Source organism: Puma concolor, chromosome C2, assembly GCF_028749965.1.
Source record: "Puma concolor isolate L17-30 chromosome C2, mPumCon1.1.hap2, whole genome shotgun sequence".
Classification (NCBI taxonomy): Eukaryota; Metazoa; Chordata; class Mammalia; order Carnivora; family Felidae; genus Puma; species Puma concolor.
The window spans coordinates 151367614-151391494 of record NC_141675.1 but is presented as its reverse complement, the minus strand read 5'-3'; the positions used below and the strand labels follow the sequence as shown (position 1 = coordinate 151391494).

Sequence of the window (23881 nt, the reverse complement as noted above, 5' to 3'; positions counted from 1 at the left end):
TAAAACATTATTAAATGATAGGAAATAGAAGTGCACTAAAATTTAACATCAGAAATTGAAAGTTCAATGCAGGGTTAGGAAAAGATATTAAGCATATTTTATCAGAATAAAAAGAGGAAAACTAGAAAAGGAGAGAGAAATTGAATGCACAGAACCTCTAGCACACTGCTAGTGGAAGTGTAAAATGATACAAAGGGCTGTAGAATGAATGTGTACCCCCACCCCCTGCCAAAATTCGTATGTTGCAGCCTTAATCCCCAATGTGGTGTCTACATTTGGGAGTTTAAGGAGGTAAGAAGGTTTAGATGAGGTCATGGAGGTGGAGCCCCCATCATGGGATTGGTGAGAGCTCAGGCATGCCCACTCCTACTCTCTCCCCTCCCCACCCCCACCCTATCCCAGGTCTCCATCACAGAGGACACAGCCATCTGCAGACTGGGAAGAGTGCCCTCACAATACACCAGATCTGCTGGTGCCTTGATTTTAGAATTCCTCACCTCCAGAACTGTGAGAAATAAATGTTTGTTATTTAAGCCACCCAGTCCATGGTATCTTTGTTATATTAGCCTGAACCAAGATACAAATACTTTAGGACACTGTTCAGTAATTTAACTCAAAGATATATCTTGGGTGCCTGGGTGGGTCAGCTGGTTAAGTGTCCAACTTTGGCTCAGGTCATGATCTCACCGCTAGTGGGTTAGAGCCCCACGTCGGGCTCTGTGTTGACAGCTCAGAGCCTGGAGCCTGCTTCAGATTCTCTCTGCCCTCTCTCTCTCTCTCTGCCCTTCCCCCACTCATGCTCTGTCTCTCAAAAATGAATAAATGTTAAAAAAAATAAAGGGGTGACTGGGGGACTCAGTCAGTTAAGCGGCCAACTTTGGCTCAGGTCGTGATCTCACAGTTCATGGATTTGTGCCCTGTGTCAGGCTCTGTGTTGACAGCTCAGCCTGGAGCCTGCTTCAGATTCTCTCTCTCTCTCTCTCTCTCTCTCTCTCTCTGCTCCTCCCCTACTAGCGCTCTGTCTCTCAAAAATAAATATTTTAAAAAAGTAATTAATTAAAAAAAAAGTCAAAGACAGGTCTACCCTGTGGCCCAGCAATTCCACTCTTGGTGTATATGTAAGAAACAATGAAAGCAGACTTGCAGGAGAATGTTTATAGCAGCTTTGTTCATAATGGCCCAAACTGGAAAGATACCAAATATCCATCAATTGAAAAAAAAGGTAAAAAACTGTGCGATATTCACACAATAGAATTCTATTCAGAGACCAAAAGGAAATACTGCAGCATCATGGATGAAGAAGCATTATGATAAGCACAAGAAGGAATTACTTCAACTGATTGGCAAACACAGAAATGTGATACTATGCCAAAGAAAGCTTAAACTTAATTATGTTATGTGGTTAGGAACTGAGATTTCCAGCAAGAGAGAAAAGATTAGAAATCTAGATATATAAAATCTAAGAAGACAGATTCTTTAAATTGGCAGTATTGGTATATATTCAATATATATTTTGTCTTTAAAAAAAAAAGAAGAGGGGCGCCTGGGTGGCGCAGTCGGTTAAGCGTCCGACTTCAGCCAGGTCACGATCTCGCGGTCCGTGAGTTCGAGCCCCGCGTCGGGCTCTGGGCTGATGGCTCGGAGCCTGGAGCCTGTTTCCGATTCTGTGTCTCCCTCTCTCTCTGCCCCTCCCCCGTTCATGCTCTGTCTCTCTCTGTCCCAAAAAAATAAATAAAAAACGTTGAAAAAAAATTAAAAAAAAAAAGAAGAAAGAAAGAGAAAGGATTTCCTAGCTCAGTCCACTAAAAAGACCTAGAGGAAATATCCAAACAAGAAGCAATGAGTAGGTCTGTGCCTCGATTATGGTCTCTAAATAGCATTCCCTATGAAAAGAACCACAGTTCCCTGAAGGAATGGCTGTTTCCAGGTCTAGAACAGAAAATGTATTAGATGAGCCTGAAATACGTGCTCGCTTCGGCAGCACATATACTAAAACTGAAATACTTTATTATACCAGAAAACAAGAAAATCATCAAACACTCCTAGGATTGTGTAATAAGGACATGAGGGCCAATATGAAGACCTCTAGCCGAAGTCAGACAATTTAACATTGGAAAATTGTCACAGTGGATAGAAACACATTGAACGCTAAAGTTTACAAGCTTATAATATTAACAACAACAAAAAGCCTCATTGGTTACCTTTGGGAAACAAGGCATAAGCCAAACATCTATCCTGCCTGTTCTATATGAGCTATATGCCTCAGGATTAACTAAATGGGTTTCTTTTTAGATGTCCCACAATTCAGAAGTAATGATAAAATCTGAGTATCACCTTTTCACAACTCCTAATAAAACAATGGATCTAGGTGTGATTATTACAGGATGGTAAAATTATTAGGTAAAGATTGATAGGAAACTTTATAAAGGATGGTTTAAGAGAACAACACCTAAACTCAACTAATTAACCTTAATATATTAAAAGGGGATGGATAGAAGAATGTACCTCCTGATGTGATGCAGCACAAAGAAAGTAGTACCACCTAAGGATTCTTCCAAACAAAGCGAAACAAAACCAAAGAACTTGAATCTAATTAACTTTACAGATCTAACTACCAGCTTATAGGAATACAAGAGAAAGATTTTTCTAAGAATTAAATAATACCAAAAATGAGGGAAATTCTCAAAGAAAACTGTTCTTGTTTTTTCAACAACTAAAAAGTAAGAAAACAGAGGAAGAACCTGCGGATTTAAAGAAACCTCAGAGACATTTGAACCAAATGCAACTCGTAGATTTTGTCCAGATTCCAATTTGAACAACCACCTGGAAAAGTAATTAGAAAATGATTAAAGACATTTGAACACTGGACTAGATTTGATATTAAAGAATTTTTAAGTTTTAAGGTGTAACAATACTTTGTGGTTTAAAATCCTCATATTTAAAATCTAAAATGAGGGGCACCTGGGTGCAGTTGGTTAAGTGTCCGACTTAAGCTCAGGTCATGATCTTGCAGTTCCTAAGTTCGAGCCCCAGGTTGGGATCTGTGCTGACAGCTCAGAGCCTGGGGCCTGCTTGGGATTCTGTGACTCCCTCTCTCTGCCCTTCTCCTGCTCGCCTCTCTCAAAAAACTTCTCAAAAAAAATTATTTTTAAATAAATATTTTAAAAAATAAAAAAAATTTTTAATCTAAAATGAGGGGTGCCGGGGTGACTCTGTCGGTTAAGCATCCAACTTCGGCTCAGGTCATGATCTCACCGTTAGTGGGTTCAAGCCTTGCATACAGCTGGCTCTGTGCTGACAGCTCAGAGCCTGGAGCCTGCTTCAGATTCTGTGCCTCCCTCTCTCTCTGCCCCTCCCCTGCTCACACTGTCTTTCTCTCAAAAATAAACATTAAAGAAATTAGAATATTCTTTACAAAAATAATAAGATCTAAATGAAACATTTTCATTAAAATGAGATAATTTTAGAGATAATTAGAGATAAAATTAGAGATAGAGATAAAATTAGAGATAATACTAAATTATTTACAGATGATATTATATGTTTAGAATTTGCTTTAAATTTGGGAGGGGTGGGGCACTTAGGTAGCTCAGTGGGTTAAGTGTCTGACTTCGGCACAGGTCATGATCTCACAGTTCGTGAGTTTGAGCCCTGCGTCAGGCTTTGTGCTGACAGCCCAGAGCCTAGAGCCTGCTTCGGTTTCTGTGTCTCCCTCTCTCTCCGCTCCTCCCCCACTCGCGCTCTCTCAAAAATAAATCAACATTAAAAAAAAAAAAAAAAAAAAAACTTTGGGAAGGACAATAAAAAAACAGGAAAACAATAAAGAGAAAGTAAAAACCAAAAGTTGGTCCTTTAAAAAGATCAACAAAACTGACAAACTTTTAGCTAGATTGACCAAGAAAATAAAGAATACTGAAATTACTAAACTCAGAAAAGAAAGGGGCATTACTACTGAAAATAAAAAGGATTATTTATGGAATAAAAAGAGAACACGATGGACAACTGCATGCCAGCAAACTGGATAGATAACCTGTATTAATGGTCAAATTCCTAGAAACATACAACGTATTAAAATTTAATCATGAAGAAATAGAAAATATGAATACTTAAAACTACTAAGAAAATTGACTCAATAATCAAAAACCTCCCAACAAAGAAAAGCCCTGGATAGATAGATTCACTAATGAATTCTACCAAAGATTTACTGAAAAATTAACACCAATCCTTCTCAAACTCTTCCAAAAAAGTAAAGACGAGGAAACACTTCCTAACTCATTCATTACCCTGATACCAAAGCCAGACAAACCGTACAAGAAAAATACAGGCCAAGATGAATTTTGATGCAAAAACAAGAACACCTCAACAAAATACTACCAACAACTAATTCAGCAACATACTGAAAGGATTATACACCATGAACAAACAGTATTCCTGGAATGCTAGAATGGGTCAACATGCAAAAATCAACTTAATCCACATTAATAGAATGAAAGGGGACAAAACCACACGATCATCTCGGTTGCTGCAGAAAAAGCATTTGACAAAACTCAACACACTTTCATGATTAAAAATAAAAAACAACAATAAGCTAGGAATAGAAGAAAACTTTCTCAGTGATAGCCATAATATATGAAAAGCCATAGCTAAAGAATGCCATTCTTAGTGGTGAAAGCTTTCCCCCGAAGGTCAGGAATAAGACAAGGATGTCTAATTTTACCACTTCTGTTCAACACAGTATTGGCAGTTCTAGCCAGATCAACTGAGCAAGAAAAAGAAATAAAAGACATCTAAATTAGAAAGAAATCAAGTTATCTTTGTGCAGATGACATGATTTTATATGTAGAATATCCTAAAGAGTTCCCCTGTCCCCCACACCTGTTCAGGCTAACAAATGAATTCAGCAAAGTTGCAGGTTACAAAAAAAAACACATAAAAATCAGTTGCATTTCTAAACGCTAACAATGAACTTTTGGAGAGGAAATTGAGAAAACAATTCCATTTATAATAGCATCAGAAAGAAAAAAAATGCTTAGCAATAAACTTAAGGAAATGAAAGACTTGTATAAAAAAAAATATATTGCTGAAATTAAAGAAGACAAATAAATGGCAAGACATCCCATGTTCATGGATTGGAAGATTTGATATTGTTAAGATGTCAATGCCACCCCAAATAACCCACAGATTTAATGCAATTCCTATCAGAATTCCAATGGCATTTTTTGCAGAAATAGAAAACTCTGTCCTAAAATTCATGTGGTATCTCAAGAGACCCTGAATTGCTAAAACAATCTTGAGTAAGGACAAAGTTGGAGAACTCACACCTCCTGACTTCAGACCTTACTGGAAAATTACAGTAATTAAAATACTGTGGTTCTGGCATAAGGACATACAAACCAATGGAATACAGAGCCCAGAAATAAACCCTCACTTATGTGGTCAATCGATTTTTGACAAAGATGAGAAGACTATTCAATGGGGAAAAGATAGTCTTCTTCAAAAAATGTTACTGGAAAAACTGGATGCCCACATGCACAAGAACGAAGTTGGAATCTTACACCATATGCAAAAACTAATTCAAAATGGATTAGAGACGTCAATATAAGAACTAAAACTATAAAACTCTCAGAAGAAAATCTTCATGACATTGGATTAGTCAAGGGTTTCTTGGGTATGATGCCAAAAGCACAGGCAAGAAAATAAATTCAACTTCACCAAAATTAAAAACTCAAGAGTGGAAAGACAACACATAGAATGGGAGAAAATACTGGCAAATCATATATCTGATAAGGAGTAATATCCAGAATTTTAAAAAAAATCATATCCTGCAAATCAATATCAAAATATAAACAACCCAAAGTAAAAATGGGCAGAAGACGTGAACAGGTATTTCTCCAAAAATATACAAATTGGCCAGTAAACACATGAACATCACTAGCCATTAGAGAAACGCAAATCAAAACCACAATAACCCCTCACCCTCATTAGATGGCTAATTAAAAAAACAAACAAAAAACTCAGAAAACTACAGTGTTGTAGAGAATGTGAAAAAATTGGAACACTTCTGCACTGCTGGCTATTATGTGAAACGGTGTGTCTTTGTGAAAATAGTTTGGCAATTCCTCAAACACCTGCATAATTACCACATAATTCGTCAATTCCACTCTTAGGTATGTTATCCCAAAGAACTGAAAGCAAGGACTCAAGTAGATACTTAGGAAACAATGTCCAGAGCAGCATTATTCTTCATAGTAAAAAGGTGAAAGAAACCACCACAAATGTCCATAGACAGATAAATGGGTATCAAAATGTGGTACGCACATACAATGGACTATTCAGCCTTAAATAGCAATGAAATTGATATATGCAACAACAAGGACGAACCTTTAAAAGGTTATGCAAAGTGAAATAAGCCAGACACAAAAAGACAAATTTTTGATTCCACTGCTATGAGATACCTAGAATAAGCAAATTCAGAGGTAGAAAATAGGTGTTACCGGGGGTGGGAGTACAGTGAATGTACTTAATGCAACTCATACATTTAACAAATCGTCAAATGACAAATTTTATGTGTATTTTTCTGCAGAAAAAAAACAAAAAAAACAAAAAACCTTAACGAGTTAGTATTTTTGATCCACATTCCAGTTTTAGAACCGCTCATTCATCCTCTGTGACTGGGCTCATTTAATACCTTCACCTTATCTGAATGGCTTGATTTACCAATACTCTGTCTCCTTTGGTCTTGACTTTCTCCCTACAGGCCAGAATATGGAAATTAACTTTGTGATCACGAAATTTAATTCTAAACATCATACATCTAGATGTCTTTCTTTACACCAAGTGGGTATTAATGGCATTCTTTTTGAGCTGTGGCCATCCAGTGTGTCTGTCACTCCCCCCAGTGAGGGTTTAGGAGACCCTGTACAAAATAAGATTTAGCCTACTGTGGATTTTCCAAAAGTTAGCTGTCTGGGTGGTGTCTGTGGCCACATTAACCAGGCTTTTAGCTTTTGTAAAAACCACTTCTTTAACCCTCTCTCTCTGCCCCCCCCCCACCTCCATGCATGTGTGCGGTCTCTCTCTCAACAATAAACACACACTGAAAAAAAAAGTTTTAAAAGCAGTAAAACAAAGAGCCCAACAGAAAAGAATGGTCAAACAATATGCCGTAGTACGTAGGAAAAGAAATTACAATGGTCAATAAAACATACTAGAGCATGTTCAACCTGAGACAATGCAAGCTGTCATTTTTTCACAGACCAGATTTAAGTTTGATGAGGAAAGAGAGGGAAAAAAACACACTTATACATTTATTTTTCATAGGAGTTTAAATTCCTTTTTGGATGGTAACATTTATTAAAAGTTACATAGCATACACTCTTTGACCTATCAATATTCACTGCAAAGAATTTACACTCTGGGTATACTTATAAAAGTGTGTGTGGTGTGTATTAACTTCCACAGTATATTCTGTAATGTCAAAACATGAGAAATAAATGAGCATTAGGAGCATATGCAGATCACAGAATGTTACCAAACCTGTTCAAAAAAGTAACATGGAAATGTTAAGATACCAATTATCTGGTGTACCATCTTTGTGTAAACTTGAGATACAAATATATAATCAAATATAAAGATATAAAAATTTAATATAAACTGAATGCATATATATGAATGTGTATATGTATGCAGCTAATATTTTCTGGAAGGACCTACAAAAAGCAACCGTGGTTAACTTTGGGGAAGCAGTGGGTAAAAGCCTTTCCACTTGATCCCATTCTGTTCCATTTACATTTCTAACTTGGGCGCCATCTCTGCTTCTTTTTCTCCCTCCTGGCTCGACCCAGTGAGAAAGTAGCCCTGCCAATCCTGAGTTTGTTTCAGGAACGAACTGAGTTCAACACCTGTAAACACTCACCACAGGAAGGTATAGATCAATGGTTCTCAGTTCTGACGGCACACAGAGAGGCCTTAAAAAAACAAAAAACACAAAAAACAAACCTGATATCTGGGCCCAAACCCAGACTCTGAATTAGTATGGGGTGCATCCTTGCATTGGGATTTCTAAAAACTCCCCAGGTGATTCTAATATGCACCTGGGGGGGGGGGGGAAGGGGTGAGAACCACCAGATGTATTTAATTATTCTTCAATGACAAATAATGACCTAACGAGCTGCTGATTACAAGAATTAAGTGTCTTGAGACCATGGGCAGAGTCACCAGCAGTACCGCCCACATTAGGAATTTGAGGCCCAAATAAAAAACACACTGATATGCCACACACCAGTCCTGCTGTGTGAACACTTAGCTAATTAAAGCGGGTCCTGTTTATAGGGATTGTGGACTGTGCTGGTTTACTTCCTCATACTGTTTTTGTTTTACAGTAGTAACTAGTTTAAACACCACTGTCCTCCCACATTAGCCTTTTACAAATTTAACTTAACAACAGAAGACAGACACCTCTACCTAAATATGATATATACATGAAAACCCATGTTGTTGTTTTGTTAAATTTTGTTAGCTACATTTTCAAAGAATTGTATCCTGGCAATATTTGCTTAAAAGGTGAAATATATGTAAGTACTTCCAAAGAACCAATTTAGCAAGCAAATTTACTAATCCTATGCCTAACTTTCCCATTAAGCAAGATAACAGCCATATAAAATATATATTTTTGCAAGAATATAGCTGACCCAAAGAAGGGGAAAATAGCAAATTCCAGAAAGAACTGCTACATAAATATTCACAAACTTAGACATGCTCTACATTGCTATCACTTAAGCAAGATTTCTTTAGCCTAAATGATTTACAGAGGAAAAAGTCTCTTCTCGAGTGTAAAATACACATACATACGCACGCACTCACGCATTTTCTCAAGATGAGCTCAGTCTTTAGAGTCTTAATGGAAACAGTCTTAGTCTCCTAAACAGAACTTGTAATTAATATAGTAAAATGAGCTCAACTTGAGGGTCTTCAATGAGTTTTAGTTTCCAAAATATAATCTGAATATAGAATTCTTTAAAAGTAGTATCTGAAGAGTTAGCTATCATATATATATATATATATATTTACTTTATTACAAGATATTTTAAAATTTGGGCAGATACAATTAGGACAGAAAACCAGCTTCATACCAAAAATACACTTTCAATTACTTTATCAAGCAAATAAAAACAACTTTCATTTATTTGCTTTTTTTAGAAGTTAATGTACAGTAAAAATTTAATATTGTATATGAAAGACATGTAATTAAGCATACATACAAAAGAAACATGTATTGAATGTTCAGAAACAAAAGTAAAAATAAATAGCAATGATAAAACTTTGAAAAAAAATAATGCACATTTCCGTTGTGGAAAATACGATTCTTAATTAATATATACATAGTTATACTTAATAGAAAGCCATCTCTTTAAAATTGCACAAACATGGGACCAATAAAGCATTAATTTTTATGGCATGTAATACTATAATCCTAGGGCAGTTTTCTGCTTACCTCCAAGACATATAAAACACCTAGGTCTGTAATATAATGAAAGGTATGCTGTTCTGTTTGAGAAAGATTGTCTTCCTCAACTCTCATTAACCTGTAGTAATCCTACATAAGGCTGTACAGGAAATTTCACAAAAAGAAATATTCAACAATTATTGTGCCCACTCCATGCTGACTAGGCAGCCAAAAATGGGCTTCAAAGTAAATGTGGTGGGACATTTAATATTTTTGATACTTTTTTATACTGAAGATCATTTCTTTGTTCTATAAAAACACTGCATTTAACCATGATTGGCAGTCCTGACACAAGGAAAATCCTGGCAAAATGGATGGAGAGTTTCTGCTTACCTTATTTCCATGAATAAAATATTTCAGGAGATAAGAATTTATAGAAAAGAAACATTACGGGTCAATTCACTTACAACTTCTCTTATCAGGAGTATAATTCCATTTTTAAAAAAATCCTGTTTAAACTTCTCCGTAAGAAAACCAAAGGTAACATTTCCATCTGTAGTATGGCACAGCCCTCGCTTCAGAGAAAAATACTTTGGGAACCAGAAAAGATTGCACAAAGGCTAGGGGCAACCTGAAGAGCTCTTGGCGAAAAACACTGAAGTCCTCTAGGGGAATAAAAAAATATGTGCAGACTTAATTACAAATATTTACATTTCAAAACCGAATCTTGAGTTAGCTATTCAGCTGCTCAGTACCAATGATTCACAGGCATTTCAAAAGGTGTGATAATGTGTCCACAGTATTTGTGACCACACTTGAATGCATAGAATACAGTAGAGATTATGGTTCTTCAGTCTGTTACCTATCATATCTATAAAACAAAATTGTTTACATTTTGAAAGCTGTACAACCAAAAAGATTAAGCAAATATTTTTATTATCTCACATAAAATATACCTTAGGTACTACTGATTTCACTCATTTGTTCGACAACTTGCCCTAAAATTTCATCAACCACATCAACATCGTAATTCACTTGCTGAAGATCGAGATCAGGTACAATCATGGCCAACAGCTGTCCTACGTTAACTCGAAGAGATCGAAGTTTGAGGCTGCAAATAGAAATATTACATCTATTAGATGAACGTCCTACCACAGTTTAATATTCACATAGAGCCTAAAATTTAAGTGATACATGAAGTCGCTTAACTTAATAATTTAATACATAAGTACTCATCTCTTGGTAAGTAGAGTGTTTCATAAAACTAGTGGCTCTGGTTCCAACTAATACGATTTTAATTTGCAGCTGAAGAAAACATGGACTGGTGAAATACATTTAATTGCAAGATGTTACTTATAATATAAAATATTATCACCTGGAAAACAGTAGGGGTATACTAGTGAGAACGCTGGTCTAAGAATAGAATGCATCTCTTAGGGGGCACCTGGGTGGCTCAGTCAGTTAAGCAACTGACTCTTGATTTCAGTTCAGGTCATGATCTCAGGGCTGGTGAGATCCAGCCCCTCATCAAGGGGCTCTCTGCTTGGGATTCTCCCTGCCCTTCCCCAGCTCGTGCCCTCTCTCTCTCTCTCTCTCTCTCGCTCTCAAAAATAAATAAATAAACTTAAAAAAAAAAAGAATGCATCTCTGAATTTCAGCTTGTGAGGAAAATAAAAACGGATTTGTTCTCTAAAACATTTCTATGAGATACCGTCCTTGTGTAAGAGGAAAAGGAAATGGTTCAAGGGGTCATAAGCTCACAAAACTTTGGGCTAAATAATGTTAAACAAGTTTTTTTAGATGCAGGACCTCCCTGGACCTTTCATACGCTAAAGTTCACAGGCTGCCCATTTTACTATGCATTTATAGGGAATGGTGTTTTGCTAAAAATACTGGGAATCTCTGGATTAGATGATCATTATCATTCCTTCCAAATGAAATACACATATCTGAATATCAACATCCTAGACTTTAAATACCTACAATTATTCAGCAGCCTTTGCTTCAAAAGACTGAGTGAAACCAAGGGCCTGAATGTTACAGTTGCTCTTATTCTGTCCCCCTCCCCCTCCCAAATGAAGGCAGCCCACATTTACTTAAGATACTGACCTAAGGTGGAAATCTCTGAAGAGTCAAGATACTCATCCTTGGGTTGACAATGCACAGAAATGTGATTTTAAGCATGTTTTGTGAGCTTACAGGGTAAGGTTCTGTTGGTCCTTAGACAAAATTTTACACCATTCCCACGCCAACCATTTTTTGTCCAAGCTTCCCCACTCATCTTCGATCGGAGGCCCATGGTTCAAACGCGTTTCTGCTTTGCTTTTCAGAAGTTATTAACCATTCTATATCCTTACCAAGAATATCCTCTTTATCACAACCACAACTTTTTATCTACATGAAAAGTTGGCAAAAGACTAGTAGGACCCAGTGACCTCTTACATGTCCTTTTCTTTAAGTCTTTTGATCATCCCTGGCTGATTCCTCCTGTCCACCGGACATGCCACAGATTCTTATTTTTAGTGTACAGAACAGCACTGTCCAAGAGAAAGATTCTGAACTCCATACGCAATTTAAAATGTTCAAATAGCCAAAGTAAAAAGTAAAATGCGACTGTAAACTTAACTGTAGTTCTACATGTAACCCAATGTAACTAAAATATTATTTCATCACATAATCAAAGTACATTATTTTTTTTTTTTTGATGTTTATTTTGTTTTGGGGACAGTGAGCGTGAGCAGGGGGTGGGGGAGTGGGGCAGACAGAGAGGAGGGACAGAAGATCTGAAGCAGGCTCCACAATGACAGCAGCGAGCCCAACATGGGGCTCGAACTCATGAACTGTGAGATCACACCCTGAGCTGAAGTTGGACACACAACCAACTGAGCCGCCCAGGCACCCCTCAAAATATGTTATTAATAAGGTATTTTACATCCTTTTCCTTTTTCATACTAAAGCTTCAAAATTTTATTTTATTTATTTATGTTTATTTGTTTCTGAGACAGAGAGAGACAGAGCATGAGTGGGGGAGGGGCAGAGAGAGAGGGAGACACAGAATCAGAAGCAGGCTCCAGACTCTGAGCTGTCAGCACAGAGTCCGACACGGGGCTCGAACTCACAAACCGTGAGATCATGACCCGAGCCGAAGTCGGTCGCTCAACCGACTGAGCCACCCAGGCACCCCAAAATTTTATTTTTTATTCTATACTTAAAGCACATCTCAATTCAGACTAGCTAAATTTCAAGTAGTATATACCTATACTATTTTGGAAAGCACAGGTTTAAAAGATCAGTTAAAAAAAAAGTAAATAAAAAATAAAAGATCAAAGATCATCAGTTACTCAAAGATCAGTGTGCAAGAGAACCATCTTAGAGATTGCTTAAAAATTTCTAAAGAAGTTTCCAAAAGTTTAGGGGCGCCTGGATGGCTCAGCAAGCGTCCGACTCTTTGATTTCGGTTCAGGTCATGATCTTACGGTTCATGAGTTCAAGTCCCGCATCAGGCTCTGTGCTAACAGCACGAAGCCTAATTGGGATTCTCTCTCTCTCTCTCTCTCTCTCTGGAAAATAAATAAACATTAAGAAAAAAAGTTTCCAATTAAATAAAGTACACTGCAGTCCAAGGATCTGCATTTCTACAAGCACCACAGATGCCTGGGGTTCCCAGAAACATCGCTTCTGAGCCTTAGCCCTCCAGGCTTTTCTGTACTGCTCTGCTCCATGTGTATGAACAGATTTACTGAAATCCTTCAAAAACTTAAGTTAAAAAACAAGGTAATAATATAACTGATGTCAAGAGACGATGGCGGGAGATCATTTCTCAACAGTGCCTTTTCAGTCTGCAGTCATTCTGTATTAGCAGGAAGAGTTGCCCAGTTTGGGCCCTAACAGCTACTTTCAGATGGTAAGACATCAACACATCAGCAGCACCATCACCCTTGCCCACCTGAACGTCTGCCTCCCCTACTCTCAACACTGAAACAAAACCCCAAGCCCATAGGGTAACCGTTCATTTACTATTTTCTTATTTCCACAGAAGACTTCTTCCTACTAACCACCTGAACTATGGCAATTTTTAGTAACTTTGTGATTACCTAAAAGTTAAGATTGGGAGGTCACAGAGTAAAATGAGGACAGCAAACCATAAAGAAATGGGGCCAAGAACAAAAGTAAAAGAAATCCAGGTGAAAAAGTAAGTTTCACGAAATAGTCCCTTGTCTTTTAGTCATGGCCAAATCCACCCTCTTCTGTGATAGCTAACTCAATTTCCACTTTTCCCCAAACAGCATTCCAAACCACTCTAACCAACCACCCGTGCTTTATTTATTCCTCCCAAATTCCTGTGTCTCTTAAGCTGAACTTCCACTGTTCTTTCCTAGAAGGGAAGGATGAGGATGTGTACTTCTTTTGATTGAACAGTATCTGTCTGATGTGTGCTTGCAAATAAATATCACGCTAACCACGCGGGCCGCCCCAGAGGAATGCCTGGTGTACTATTACCTTTCCCCGTCAGTATAATTTACAGACTCCTCAATGTTACTTGAAGTTGAAACATCTGCTCCTAACTGGTGATTTGTGGATTTTAATTGTTCAATTTCAGTTTTCAGTTCTTCACATTGTGAACGCATTTGTGATTTTTCCATTTCCAATAATTCAACCTGACAAAAAAAAAAATTTATTGAGTGTAAAATTTAGAACTAATGCCAAAGTGCAAATTTAAGCTAAGACATGTAGAAAACCTGAGTGATGAACATTACCATCAAAAAAGGGCAAAAACCCCACAGAAAAAAAAAAGCTTCCTCTGTTTGGTGTCACCTCGACATTTCGTCACACTGGAAACAATACCGAAGTGGCTCTCATTTCTTGCACACACTCACCAGCTGGACGCTACAACAGAAAGCTTACATTGATTTTTATATATTTTGTCATCTGGCTCCAAGCCAATACATCAAGATGAATGTTCAGATGAGCTGTTACGTCCGCATTATTTCCAGGAAGAGGGGGCAGAAGAGCAGCACACTGCTGTTTCCAAATTCTTCGCAGAAAAACCCTTCTTTCAAACGCCACGTTAACAGGATACGTAAAATACTTGTTTTTGGAAGAAGCGACCCAAATTTGAATGGAGAGTACACACAGAGGCTACTACTTGACGCCTGACACCTACCATTTTTCTCCTTCTCCTTCAGTAAAGGAACCCCTGAATAAAGACTACAGTTCCAAGGCGCCCATTAGCCAGGTGGCTAAGTTCTGACAGGTGGAACGGAAGCGACTTTCAGGGACCACACCCCTCCTCTGTCCTGCTGCTTGGAATGTAGATACATGAGGACTGGACCCGGAGGGCCACCTCCGACCATAACGGCATGCGGAGAAGCGAAGCAACAACGTAGGAGCCTGCTGTCTCTGAGGCCTGCGGAACCGCCAGTTGGATGTTCGTCTCCGTCTCCTGCCGGCAGACCCGATCGTAACTAATACAGGCTGTCTCTATAAAATGAGGACATCATCCACCTTGTGTGGTTTTTGCAAGGCCTGTTAATAATGGATGTGAAGTTCCCTATATTTAGTAACTGAGTGCCTCAATGGGAAGGAGAACGGTATTCTGAGCAGGACAATCCTTCATTATCTAGAAATTTCCAGTACCCTATAGTAAATTTACCATACCTGTCACTACGTTAAAATTCCCGTAATGCCCATCTCCTCAACACACGTGTCCATATGCCCCCCAGGACCGCCTCCCCAGCTGAGAAGCAGTGGGGGAGCAGAGTCAATAAACAGGTTGTTACGTAATCTATTCTAATCTAGCCACTGGCAGCTCTTTATGCTTTAGATGCCCGGGGACTCCCATGACTCTTACCACGCTGGCTGACACACTCACCTCACTTTTATACTGGTCCCTCTCCGCAGTGCACTTGTCCAGCTGTCTAAACACGTCATCCAGCTGCACAACCATTTCGTCCACTTCACTTTTGCTCTCACTGTTGGAACACTGACTGCACTCGGCCTTTACGTGTTGCAGAGCACTACACTGTTTCTTCAGCCTTTCTATTTCTTCCAAAGCTTGCCGATACTGAGACACCACGTGGTCCGGACTTTCAGATTTGCCATTAATACTTTCAAGTAAAAACACAGCATCAGTTTCGGTAGACTGATGGCACGTCTCCTTCTTCACGTATTTGTCGTTCAGTTCCAGTATCCTCTGTTGTAACCCTTTGATTTGGTCAGTGAACGCATTACACTGTCTCTTATAATTTTCTTTTTCTTGGGTCACTAGAAGCAGCTCATTTCTCAGTTCATTTAACTGGCAACCAGCATCAGCCGCAGATTTATCAAAGGCTTCCTGGGTGTCCTGTGTTTTGCCTTCAGCTTCCACACAGGAGGGCAGCGCAGCCGCGTCATTTCTGGCATCTATGTCATCTTCAAGGGTTTCCTCCTTTTTAACAACTACACCCGGGACTTCAGTCTGGGTGGCCGCAGTAGTTCCCTGATCACACCGGGATGACGAGGCGCCCGATGAGCTAGTCTGGCCACAAGGCTCCTTCTCGGCCACAGGCTCCACCTGCAGGCCACTGTGCTCCATGTGACTCTGTTCTGATTTCACTTCAACATCATGATCTACTGCAGGTTTGGGAGTACTGTTTTCTTCCAAGATGATGACATCTTCATCGTCATCATCTTTATAAGCTGAATTTTCAAATGCTTGATTACTCAATCTCCGAGTCTTGGAGTTCAGAATTGACGAACGAGTAGAAAGTCTCCGTTTCAGGCTGGAAAACATTTTATATAGAAAATATAAGACTATACAATATAGAAATGAACAAAACAGATGACCTTGAAGCAATCTAACGATCTTAAAATTCTAAGAAATGTCCGTGCTCGTTTAAAAAAATGACACAGTACTCCTCGATGATTTGATGAAGAGGATTTTCTCCTTACACAGTGGAGGAAACAATTAGACTACTGAGGCTGCTTTCAAGTACCAGCTCTACATACTGCCAAACATCCCTTCATTTGATGTCTCTGGGCATTTCAACATATCCACGCCCAAAACGGAGCTCCGCAACCCAGCCAGGTCTATTCTTTGTATCCGAGCGAGCTCTCGGCTCTGCACCATTCCCGTTCGCTCACTGTAATTTTTACCAGTGTTCAGTAATCAGAGGGGAGCCACACCAACTAAACCAGCATACCCTATCCTTCCACTTCCCCTGCAGTAAAAATCACCTCATTTTGCTCATCAGCTTGGTTTTCTTTGAATTTACCTCCAACTGATTGTCTTTTTCCCCCCTTAGAGTGATATCTGTCCTGGTTTGCTGTTTGGGTCCTATGTGTTAGCCCTCATATTTCTCCATCTCAAGAAAGGTTCTTCTTCTGCTTGGCTTTACTCTCTCATGGCAAGGGGGCACAATCTCCAATAAAATCTTGAGAAAGGGTACACAGGACATAAAAAATATAAAACTTTACATCCTGAAAAGTATCTTTACTCACTTCTCAATTTTATGGCCTGCTTGGTTTTTATAAAGCATCATTCCAGGATCATGTACCATTCAGTGTTCCTGCCATTCTAATTCCTGATCTTTTAGCAGGTAACTTGTGTTTTCCCCTCCCGAAAAAAATTATTTTCCCTTGTGTTCTAAAATTTCATGATGTTTCTTAGAATAGATCTTTTTCTTTTTTTTTTCTTTTACGTTTCTTCATTTTTGAAAGAGAGAGAGAGAGAGACAGTATGAGCAGGAGAGAGGTAGAGAGAGAGGGAGACACAACTCGAAGCAAGCTCTAGGCGCCACACTGTCAGGACAGAGCCCAACGTGGGGCTCGAGCTCACCAATTGTGAGATCATGACCTGAGCCAAAGTCGGACGCTTAACCGACAGAACCACTCAGATGCCCCAGAATGGATCTTTCCCCAGACATTTTTGCTGAGTATTTGGTGGAAGTTAAGTCTCATGCTACTTCCTCCCCTTGGTTTTCTCCGATTTCCCAGTCTGAAATTCCTTTATTGAGACATTGGCCCTCCTGTATCTTGTCTTTTCCTTTTTCTACCCTCTACCTGCTTATCTTTTCTAAGTATGTGTCTGTTCAACACCTACCCACCTCCCAGTAAATTCCAAAGGTTTCTGCTACTCCCTTTGTTTCAGTTGGTACATGTGGTGATCCCTGCCTATCTCTATGTTTCAGAGTGAGGCTGAATGGAAGCAGTGAGGGCTGGCCCTGTGATTCCAAGCGTGCTCCAACTCTCAGCACCGTCTAGGGCTTTTCTCTTGGGAGCCTGAAGAGGGGAAGAAGGAAGGGGGATTTCTTACCATTTAGTATTCAAATGTTCCCTTACCCCTCCTGTTTCAGAAGAGTGGTTCCCCCACACTGTCAGCAGTGAAACTGGCCCAAAAAGAAAATGTCTTGCCTTCTGACAGAGAAGTCACGTCAACAGACTCAGCAGGTTGTGAAGAGGTCTAGAGAACGACTCTTCCTTAAACTCTCAAATAAGCCTCCTGTACTCACCCATTTTCTACCTTAACAAGTACTCGATGCTTCTGAGTTTAGAGCATGCCTGGGCTTCCATGGAGTTAATCATTTAACTGGGAGCTGCCCTATTTTTCTTACCAGGCTAATTGCTATTTATCTTTCTTAAGATTCAGTTTCGGTACCACCTTTCCACAGTCTTTGGCTTTATTCTTAAAGCTTCTGTTTTTCTCAAACTCAAATTGCAAATTCTTCAGGCTTTAAAAATTAATGAAAAATTTCTATTCTCTTCTTCTACTTGGATGGAATAAATCACTTTAAAGAATAACTTCCATTATCTTTTGTCTGTAAGCTTTACAGATATTGTTTTTTCTTACTTTGTTTGGAACCATCTTTAAGAAGAAAAGTCAAAAATATTAAGGAGACTAGTTACAAAAAAAAATTCACACAAGTTCTTAGTTAAGTAGCAACCCAGCCCCCAAATACGCCTCTAAAATGTAGGCTACAAACAGCAAACTATTTTAGAACATGCCCTCCTGATGTATATACGCATAAAAGCAATACTTTCTAATCTTTTTGGAGGTCAAAAATCCCTGAGGATTTAATGAAGGCAATAAAACCTCTCAGAAAATCCCATCCCGCTATCTCAGAGAACCTCCTTTCAATGTTGGTTTTCCAACAAAAGACCAAGTATAATACAGTCAGTCTGATGCCCTAGTTTGTTGGTATCCTGTTTTCTTCCTCACCTGTGTTCATTCTATTCCCTCTGAATGGGCCACCTGCACAGAGAACTGCTTTTAGAATTTCAGGAACCAAGTACTGTATCTCATTACAAAGCCTTTCCTGACCAGTCAAGAGACCTAACTGTTCAATTTACATATCACTCATACATTTCTTTCTCTCTCCCTCTCCATCCACTCATCCAACATACACAGCTTGCCACGAGCTAAGAACTTACAGGTCACACCTGACATTATAGTGTCATATACTATTAACTACTTCATGTTTTTCTTAAATACTGGTAATTCTAAAAGCAGGAACTTTCATACTATATAGAATTTGAAAGAGGTGAAAATTCAATCAAATCCACAACGAATACAACTGATATTTTAAAAATTATTTTAAATAGGTGGCATAAGTGGGGTGGGGGTTTTGTTTAGACAAAAAAGCAAATTAACTTATCCCTAAGACTTCTTACATGCACGGAACTACAGCTTCTCAGAAGGGCATTATTGCCACACAACGTCAAGTGAAGGCTCTGTTTAGTATTCATTCCCCAAATGGAAAAGCGCATTTTAACCACTGACTTGTTGCTCTCGGGTTCCGACTGGGGTGAACCTCGATGGTTGTTTAGAAGTCTTGTTGTATATGTATTTGCCACTTCTGAAAGATGTCCTCTTGGAACACTTTCCTTCACGGGAGAAAAGCTCTGACTTGACACGGTGGGTGTCCGAAACAAGAGTTCAGCATTAATCTGTTGGAAGGAAAAAATGTGATCTTAAAAGGGCTTTTTTAACATGCCAAGCCCAAAACATGAGATATTATTTTCCCTTCTCCCCTTATCCCAGGAAACACTAAGAACCATCCTAACCATGTAAATTCTTTATGCCACACCAGGGAACAACAAACAGGCCAATAAGCCAAATCCAGCCAAAGAATGGTTTTGCATTTTTAAAGGTGTGAACAAAACAAAGAACACATAACAGAGACTGTATGTGGCCCACAAAGCCTAAAATACTTACTATCTGGCCTTTTACAGCAAGATTTGCCGACCTTGTACTAATATAGGACTTGTCAAGACACAAGTAGAAATTAAGTTTTCTAAGAGAAATAAACTGAAGATAAAGTCAAAGATACTGCCTTTAGAATAAGTAAGCCCACTATTCTTTTCGCCCAGTTCTGTTGTCACCTCCAAACCCTCATCCTTTACATAAGAAAATATTTCAATGCAATCAAAAGCAAACATACAATTCTGCAGCAGACCAAAGCCTCTTACACAAGAAGCACAGCGCCCTACCCACATACTCATAAAACGCTCCTTAACCACCATTAAGCACGGAGAAAGAGATGGAAGGGCCAGGAAGAGTGGTCAACAAAGAGAAAGAAACACTGTAGCGCTCCAGGTTGGTATTAGAACATGGCTCCCCAGGGCTTCCTGGGAAGTTTCCCTGACTGCCTATGGAACAGTAAGATTCTTAACCACTTGCCTTTCCTCAGAAGATGCCCCACAAAATAACAAAACTGAACAGTTTGAATCAAGTCGTTGGGTTAGGAAGGAGGGGTGTAATAAAAGGAGTTATGTGAAATGAATGAATGAACACAACCACTTCAATTTGTTGTGTAACAGCTTTAATAGCAAGCTTTCACACTCAATGTGTGCTAAACTAACCACTACCCAACATAAGACACAGCTATAAAATGGAAGGCTTAATTCATTACCCGAGGGATCATTTCTGGTTGTCGGATCCGGAATTTGTCCTTGTCTCTTAAAAAAAGAAAAAAAAAAAAAAAAAGATGAAAATGTATGTAAATTTATTTATTATTTTTCAATTGCTTCCCATTGACATACTTGCCATTTCCCTGAGTCACTCAAATAGGTACACTGAACTTTGCTTCAATTTCATTATCATCAGTGGTAAGCCTTAAGCAGGAAATACTTTCCACCTATTATCTCAGTAACGCCCTGATGTCTGCCTCAAGTTCTCCATCCTGACCAGCATTATTCTGACCTTTGAGTGGGAACACCACAACTGGCTTCTAACTGGTTTCTTTACTCCCAATTCTGCTGCTGGATTTACCGTCAAAAACAGTGCACTCTATATCAAAACCTGGAAGTTCTGCATGAACTCAGCCCCTGGGTGTGGTACACTAGCCGGAAGTTCACCAGGGCTATCGTTCATTACCCAGCTTCTCCCTCCCACCTCTATTTTCCATCGTGTCCATTCACATATTTACTCTAGTTAAAGCCGAACGAATCACTGTTTCCTATACATTCTCATCCTACCTGTCCTTCAAGGCATATTATACAAATGTCCTCCTTGAATTTTCCTCATCTGGGTTTCCCTTCCCATCCCCAGCGAGAGGTCGTCTCTCCTTATGGGCTTCCCAACAGGACTGGATCGTGCCTTTTATGATACTTGTCAACTTCTCGTCAGTAATACGTACATGCCTCACCTTCCCTATTAAGGCTTAAGCTCATACTGGACAGTACTCTATGATTCATCTGTGTGTGACCCCTAAAAGACAAACTATTCTGTATGCAAACTATCTTGTAGACAGGACAGCAATAAACAGCAGGTAAAAAAGAGTGGATATCCACACTATACTGTTAAAAAAAACAAACCAAAAAAAGCACCCGATATTATGCATCCACAGCAAAGTCTTTTTGGGGGTCATAGTCTTCTTCGGGTTGTACGAGCATGATCTTGGAGAAACATCAACTAATGCTGCAGACCCATCGCTGGTGCTAACCTGTGCATTATTTCCCTACCGTACGTTAGCTCAACACTCACTTCTTTTTGTAGGTTTTTTCATAAGTAGGATGCACCACATCTTCATCTTCGGGTTCTTCTGGAACATCACAATTTCTAGTCAGAAAAATCACATGGGAATAACACGTCACCAGCGCCTATTCATACATCTTGAACAGTACTTTCTGCCTTTCCAAAAAGGGTACTACCAACTATATGGTACCTGAACTGTGGGTCAGGGTTATTGGAGCAATACCATTTTTCTGGAAGTTGATCTATTCCATCTGGTAATTTTCGCCACTTTAGACAGGAATCACATTGAACCCATGTCTGATCAGGACGTTTCCTGTAACAAAACATAATATTAGCATGAAAATATGGATGCTAAGTATACTTCATTAGGTCTTCTACATCATTTCCACAGCAAAATGCCTTGATTATTTAATTTGTCCCCGAAATGTCCATGACATAATTCTTGTCATACAGCAAATTAAAATTTTTAAGCCAACAATTTTTGTTACCTTCAAAAGATTAAAGCTAACAGGTCAATTTCAACAGACTGGGGCACCTGCATGGCTCAGTCAGTTGAGCGCTCAACTTTGGCACAGGTCATGACTTCATGGCTCGTGAGGTTGAGCCCTGCACCAGGCTCTCTGCTGTCAGCATACAGCCTGCTTTGGATCGCTTTGGATCCTTTGTCTCCCCCTCTCTCTCTGCCCCTCCTCCGCTAGCCAGCACACAAGGTGCACGCGCACACACAAACATATACGCTCTCTCTCTTAAAAACAAACGATTAAAAAAAAAAAGAGAGACTTAAATGTCCTACTTAAGAGCATACTATTCAATTTGTTCTCTGATAATAAAAACTCAAAATATTGCAAACACCTTGTTTTGAAATTTATATTAAGTTAGCAATTGCAATGTCCAATCTAGTATATTAATTAGCACAACAAAACACTGAAGTACAGAAAACAGACAAGCTATTACTATAACTTAAGCAATTTTTAATAACTGTATTACATTTTTAGCCTCTACTATAGCATATCTCTGAATATCTACGTGCATATTCTTTTACTTTATAAAGTGCTTCATAGTTTTATCATTTGAAAATTGCAATGATCCTATGAATAATGTAGGTATTCATTTAACATTTAACAATTATTTATTAACAATTCATTTAATCTATGAAGACTGGGGCACCTGGGTGGCTCAGTCTGGTTAAACACCTGACTCTTGATTTTGGCTCGGGTCGTGATCTCACGATTTATGGGTTCAAGCCCCAACTCAGACTCTGTGCTATCAGCAGGGAGCCTGCTTGGGATCCTCTCTCCTCTGCTCCTCTCCCACTTGTACTCTCTAATAAATAAACATCTAAAAAATAGTATTTTTTAAATAAAAAAAAAATGAAGACTTCACCTTAATGCCAATAACTTTTTATTTTTATTTTAAGTATTCTTTACTTAAGTAATCTCTACACCCCACGTGGGGCTTGAACTCACAACCCCGAGACCAAGAGTTGCATACCCTTCTGACTGAGTCAGCCAGGTGCCCCTCTACCAACACTTTTTAAATCTAGTTTTTTAAAAATGCATTTATAGTTAGATAAACTTCAAATAATCTAGAAGTTTATAAAGTAAATACAAGTCTCTTATTTTAGGAACCTACCATTGTTCATTTTTTTAAACCCTGGCAGAATTTTCTATGCTTAAAAAACTAAAAAAAATAAAACGGGAAATTAATACACTGAATTGCATCTTTTTGTTCTTCATTACACATCTTGGTCATCTTTCCATCAGTACACAGTTTTAGTCATAAATAGAGCTGGTACTGTGTGCTACCAGCTTGTGTGGCATATTTTTAAGTCTTATAACTCTAGGAGATGAGTGTTACTAAAATGTTCCCATTTTATAAGTGAAAAAGTAAACTTGTAAGAGGCCAAGTAATATGTTCAATGTTGCATCATTATTTAAGCAGAATTACAATCGAAATTCAGGTCTGCTTTAGACTCATGAGCCTATTACACAAGACGAAGGTTTTTCAAACGATGAGTACAACCCATTAGTGGATCATGAAATCAATACAGTGGGGCAAGACTTGCATTTTTAAAATAAGTATCAGCATGTAACATTTGGGTAAACACTATTTCATGCATCTTTTGCGTGCATGATGTAATAAATGTATATATTCATTGGTTCATTTCATGGTGTGCTGACTGGAGCTGTAGAACTTACATCTGACTATGGGTTAGTCAAAAGTTTGTGAACACTGTACAATCACTATACCCTCCCCATATCACATCTTGATATTAGAATGGTTGACATTTTTTCATGTACGTACTGAATATCTTCAACTGGCAAATTTAGAGGATATTCTGAATTTTTCTTGACTTTCATTTCATTCCAGTAATCATTCAGCTTTTCTCCTAGTGCTGCTATTGTCAGCCTTAAGAAAGAAAATCATAAAATCAATTTAAGAAAACAAAAAAAAGATAAAGATTACATTTATGTAAAATACAG

General features: G+C 38.6%; 1 protein-coding gene across 2 annotated transcripts in view; it reads right to left on the bottom strand.

Moving 5' to 3' along the window:
* Positions 1–10364: 10364 nt before the first annotated feature.
* The window catches only part of MORC3 (MORC family CW-type zinc finger 3), a 40296-nt gene continuing 26779 nt past the window's right edge, over positions 10365–23881 (bottom strand). The window contains exons 10-17 of one of the 2 annotated variants that reach the window (XM_086675943.1): positions 23703–23807; positions 21589–21711; positions 21408–21482; positions 20335–20380; positions 19203–19369; positions 15318–16206; positions 13946–14103; positions 10365–10556 (exon numbers count right to left, since the gene is read on the bottom strand). In XM_086675943.1, coding sequence (XP_086532069.1) covers positions 10403–10556; positions 13946–14103; positions 15318–16206; positions 19203–19369; positions 20335–20380; positions 21408–21482; positions 21589–21711; positions 23703–23807 — 1717 coding nt within the window. In that variant the 3' untranslated portion in view covers positions 10365–10402. Of the gene's footprint in view, positions 10557–13945; positions 14104–14136; positions 14889–15317; positions 16207–19202; positions 19370–20334; positions 20381–21407; positions 21483–21588; positions 21712–23702; positions 23808–23881 lie in introns of those variants that run through there. The other variant, XM_086675944.1, reaches the window with a different exon arrangement.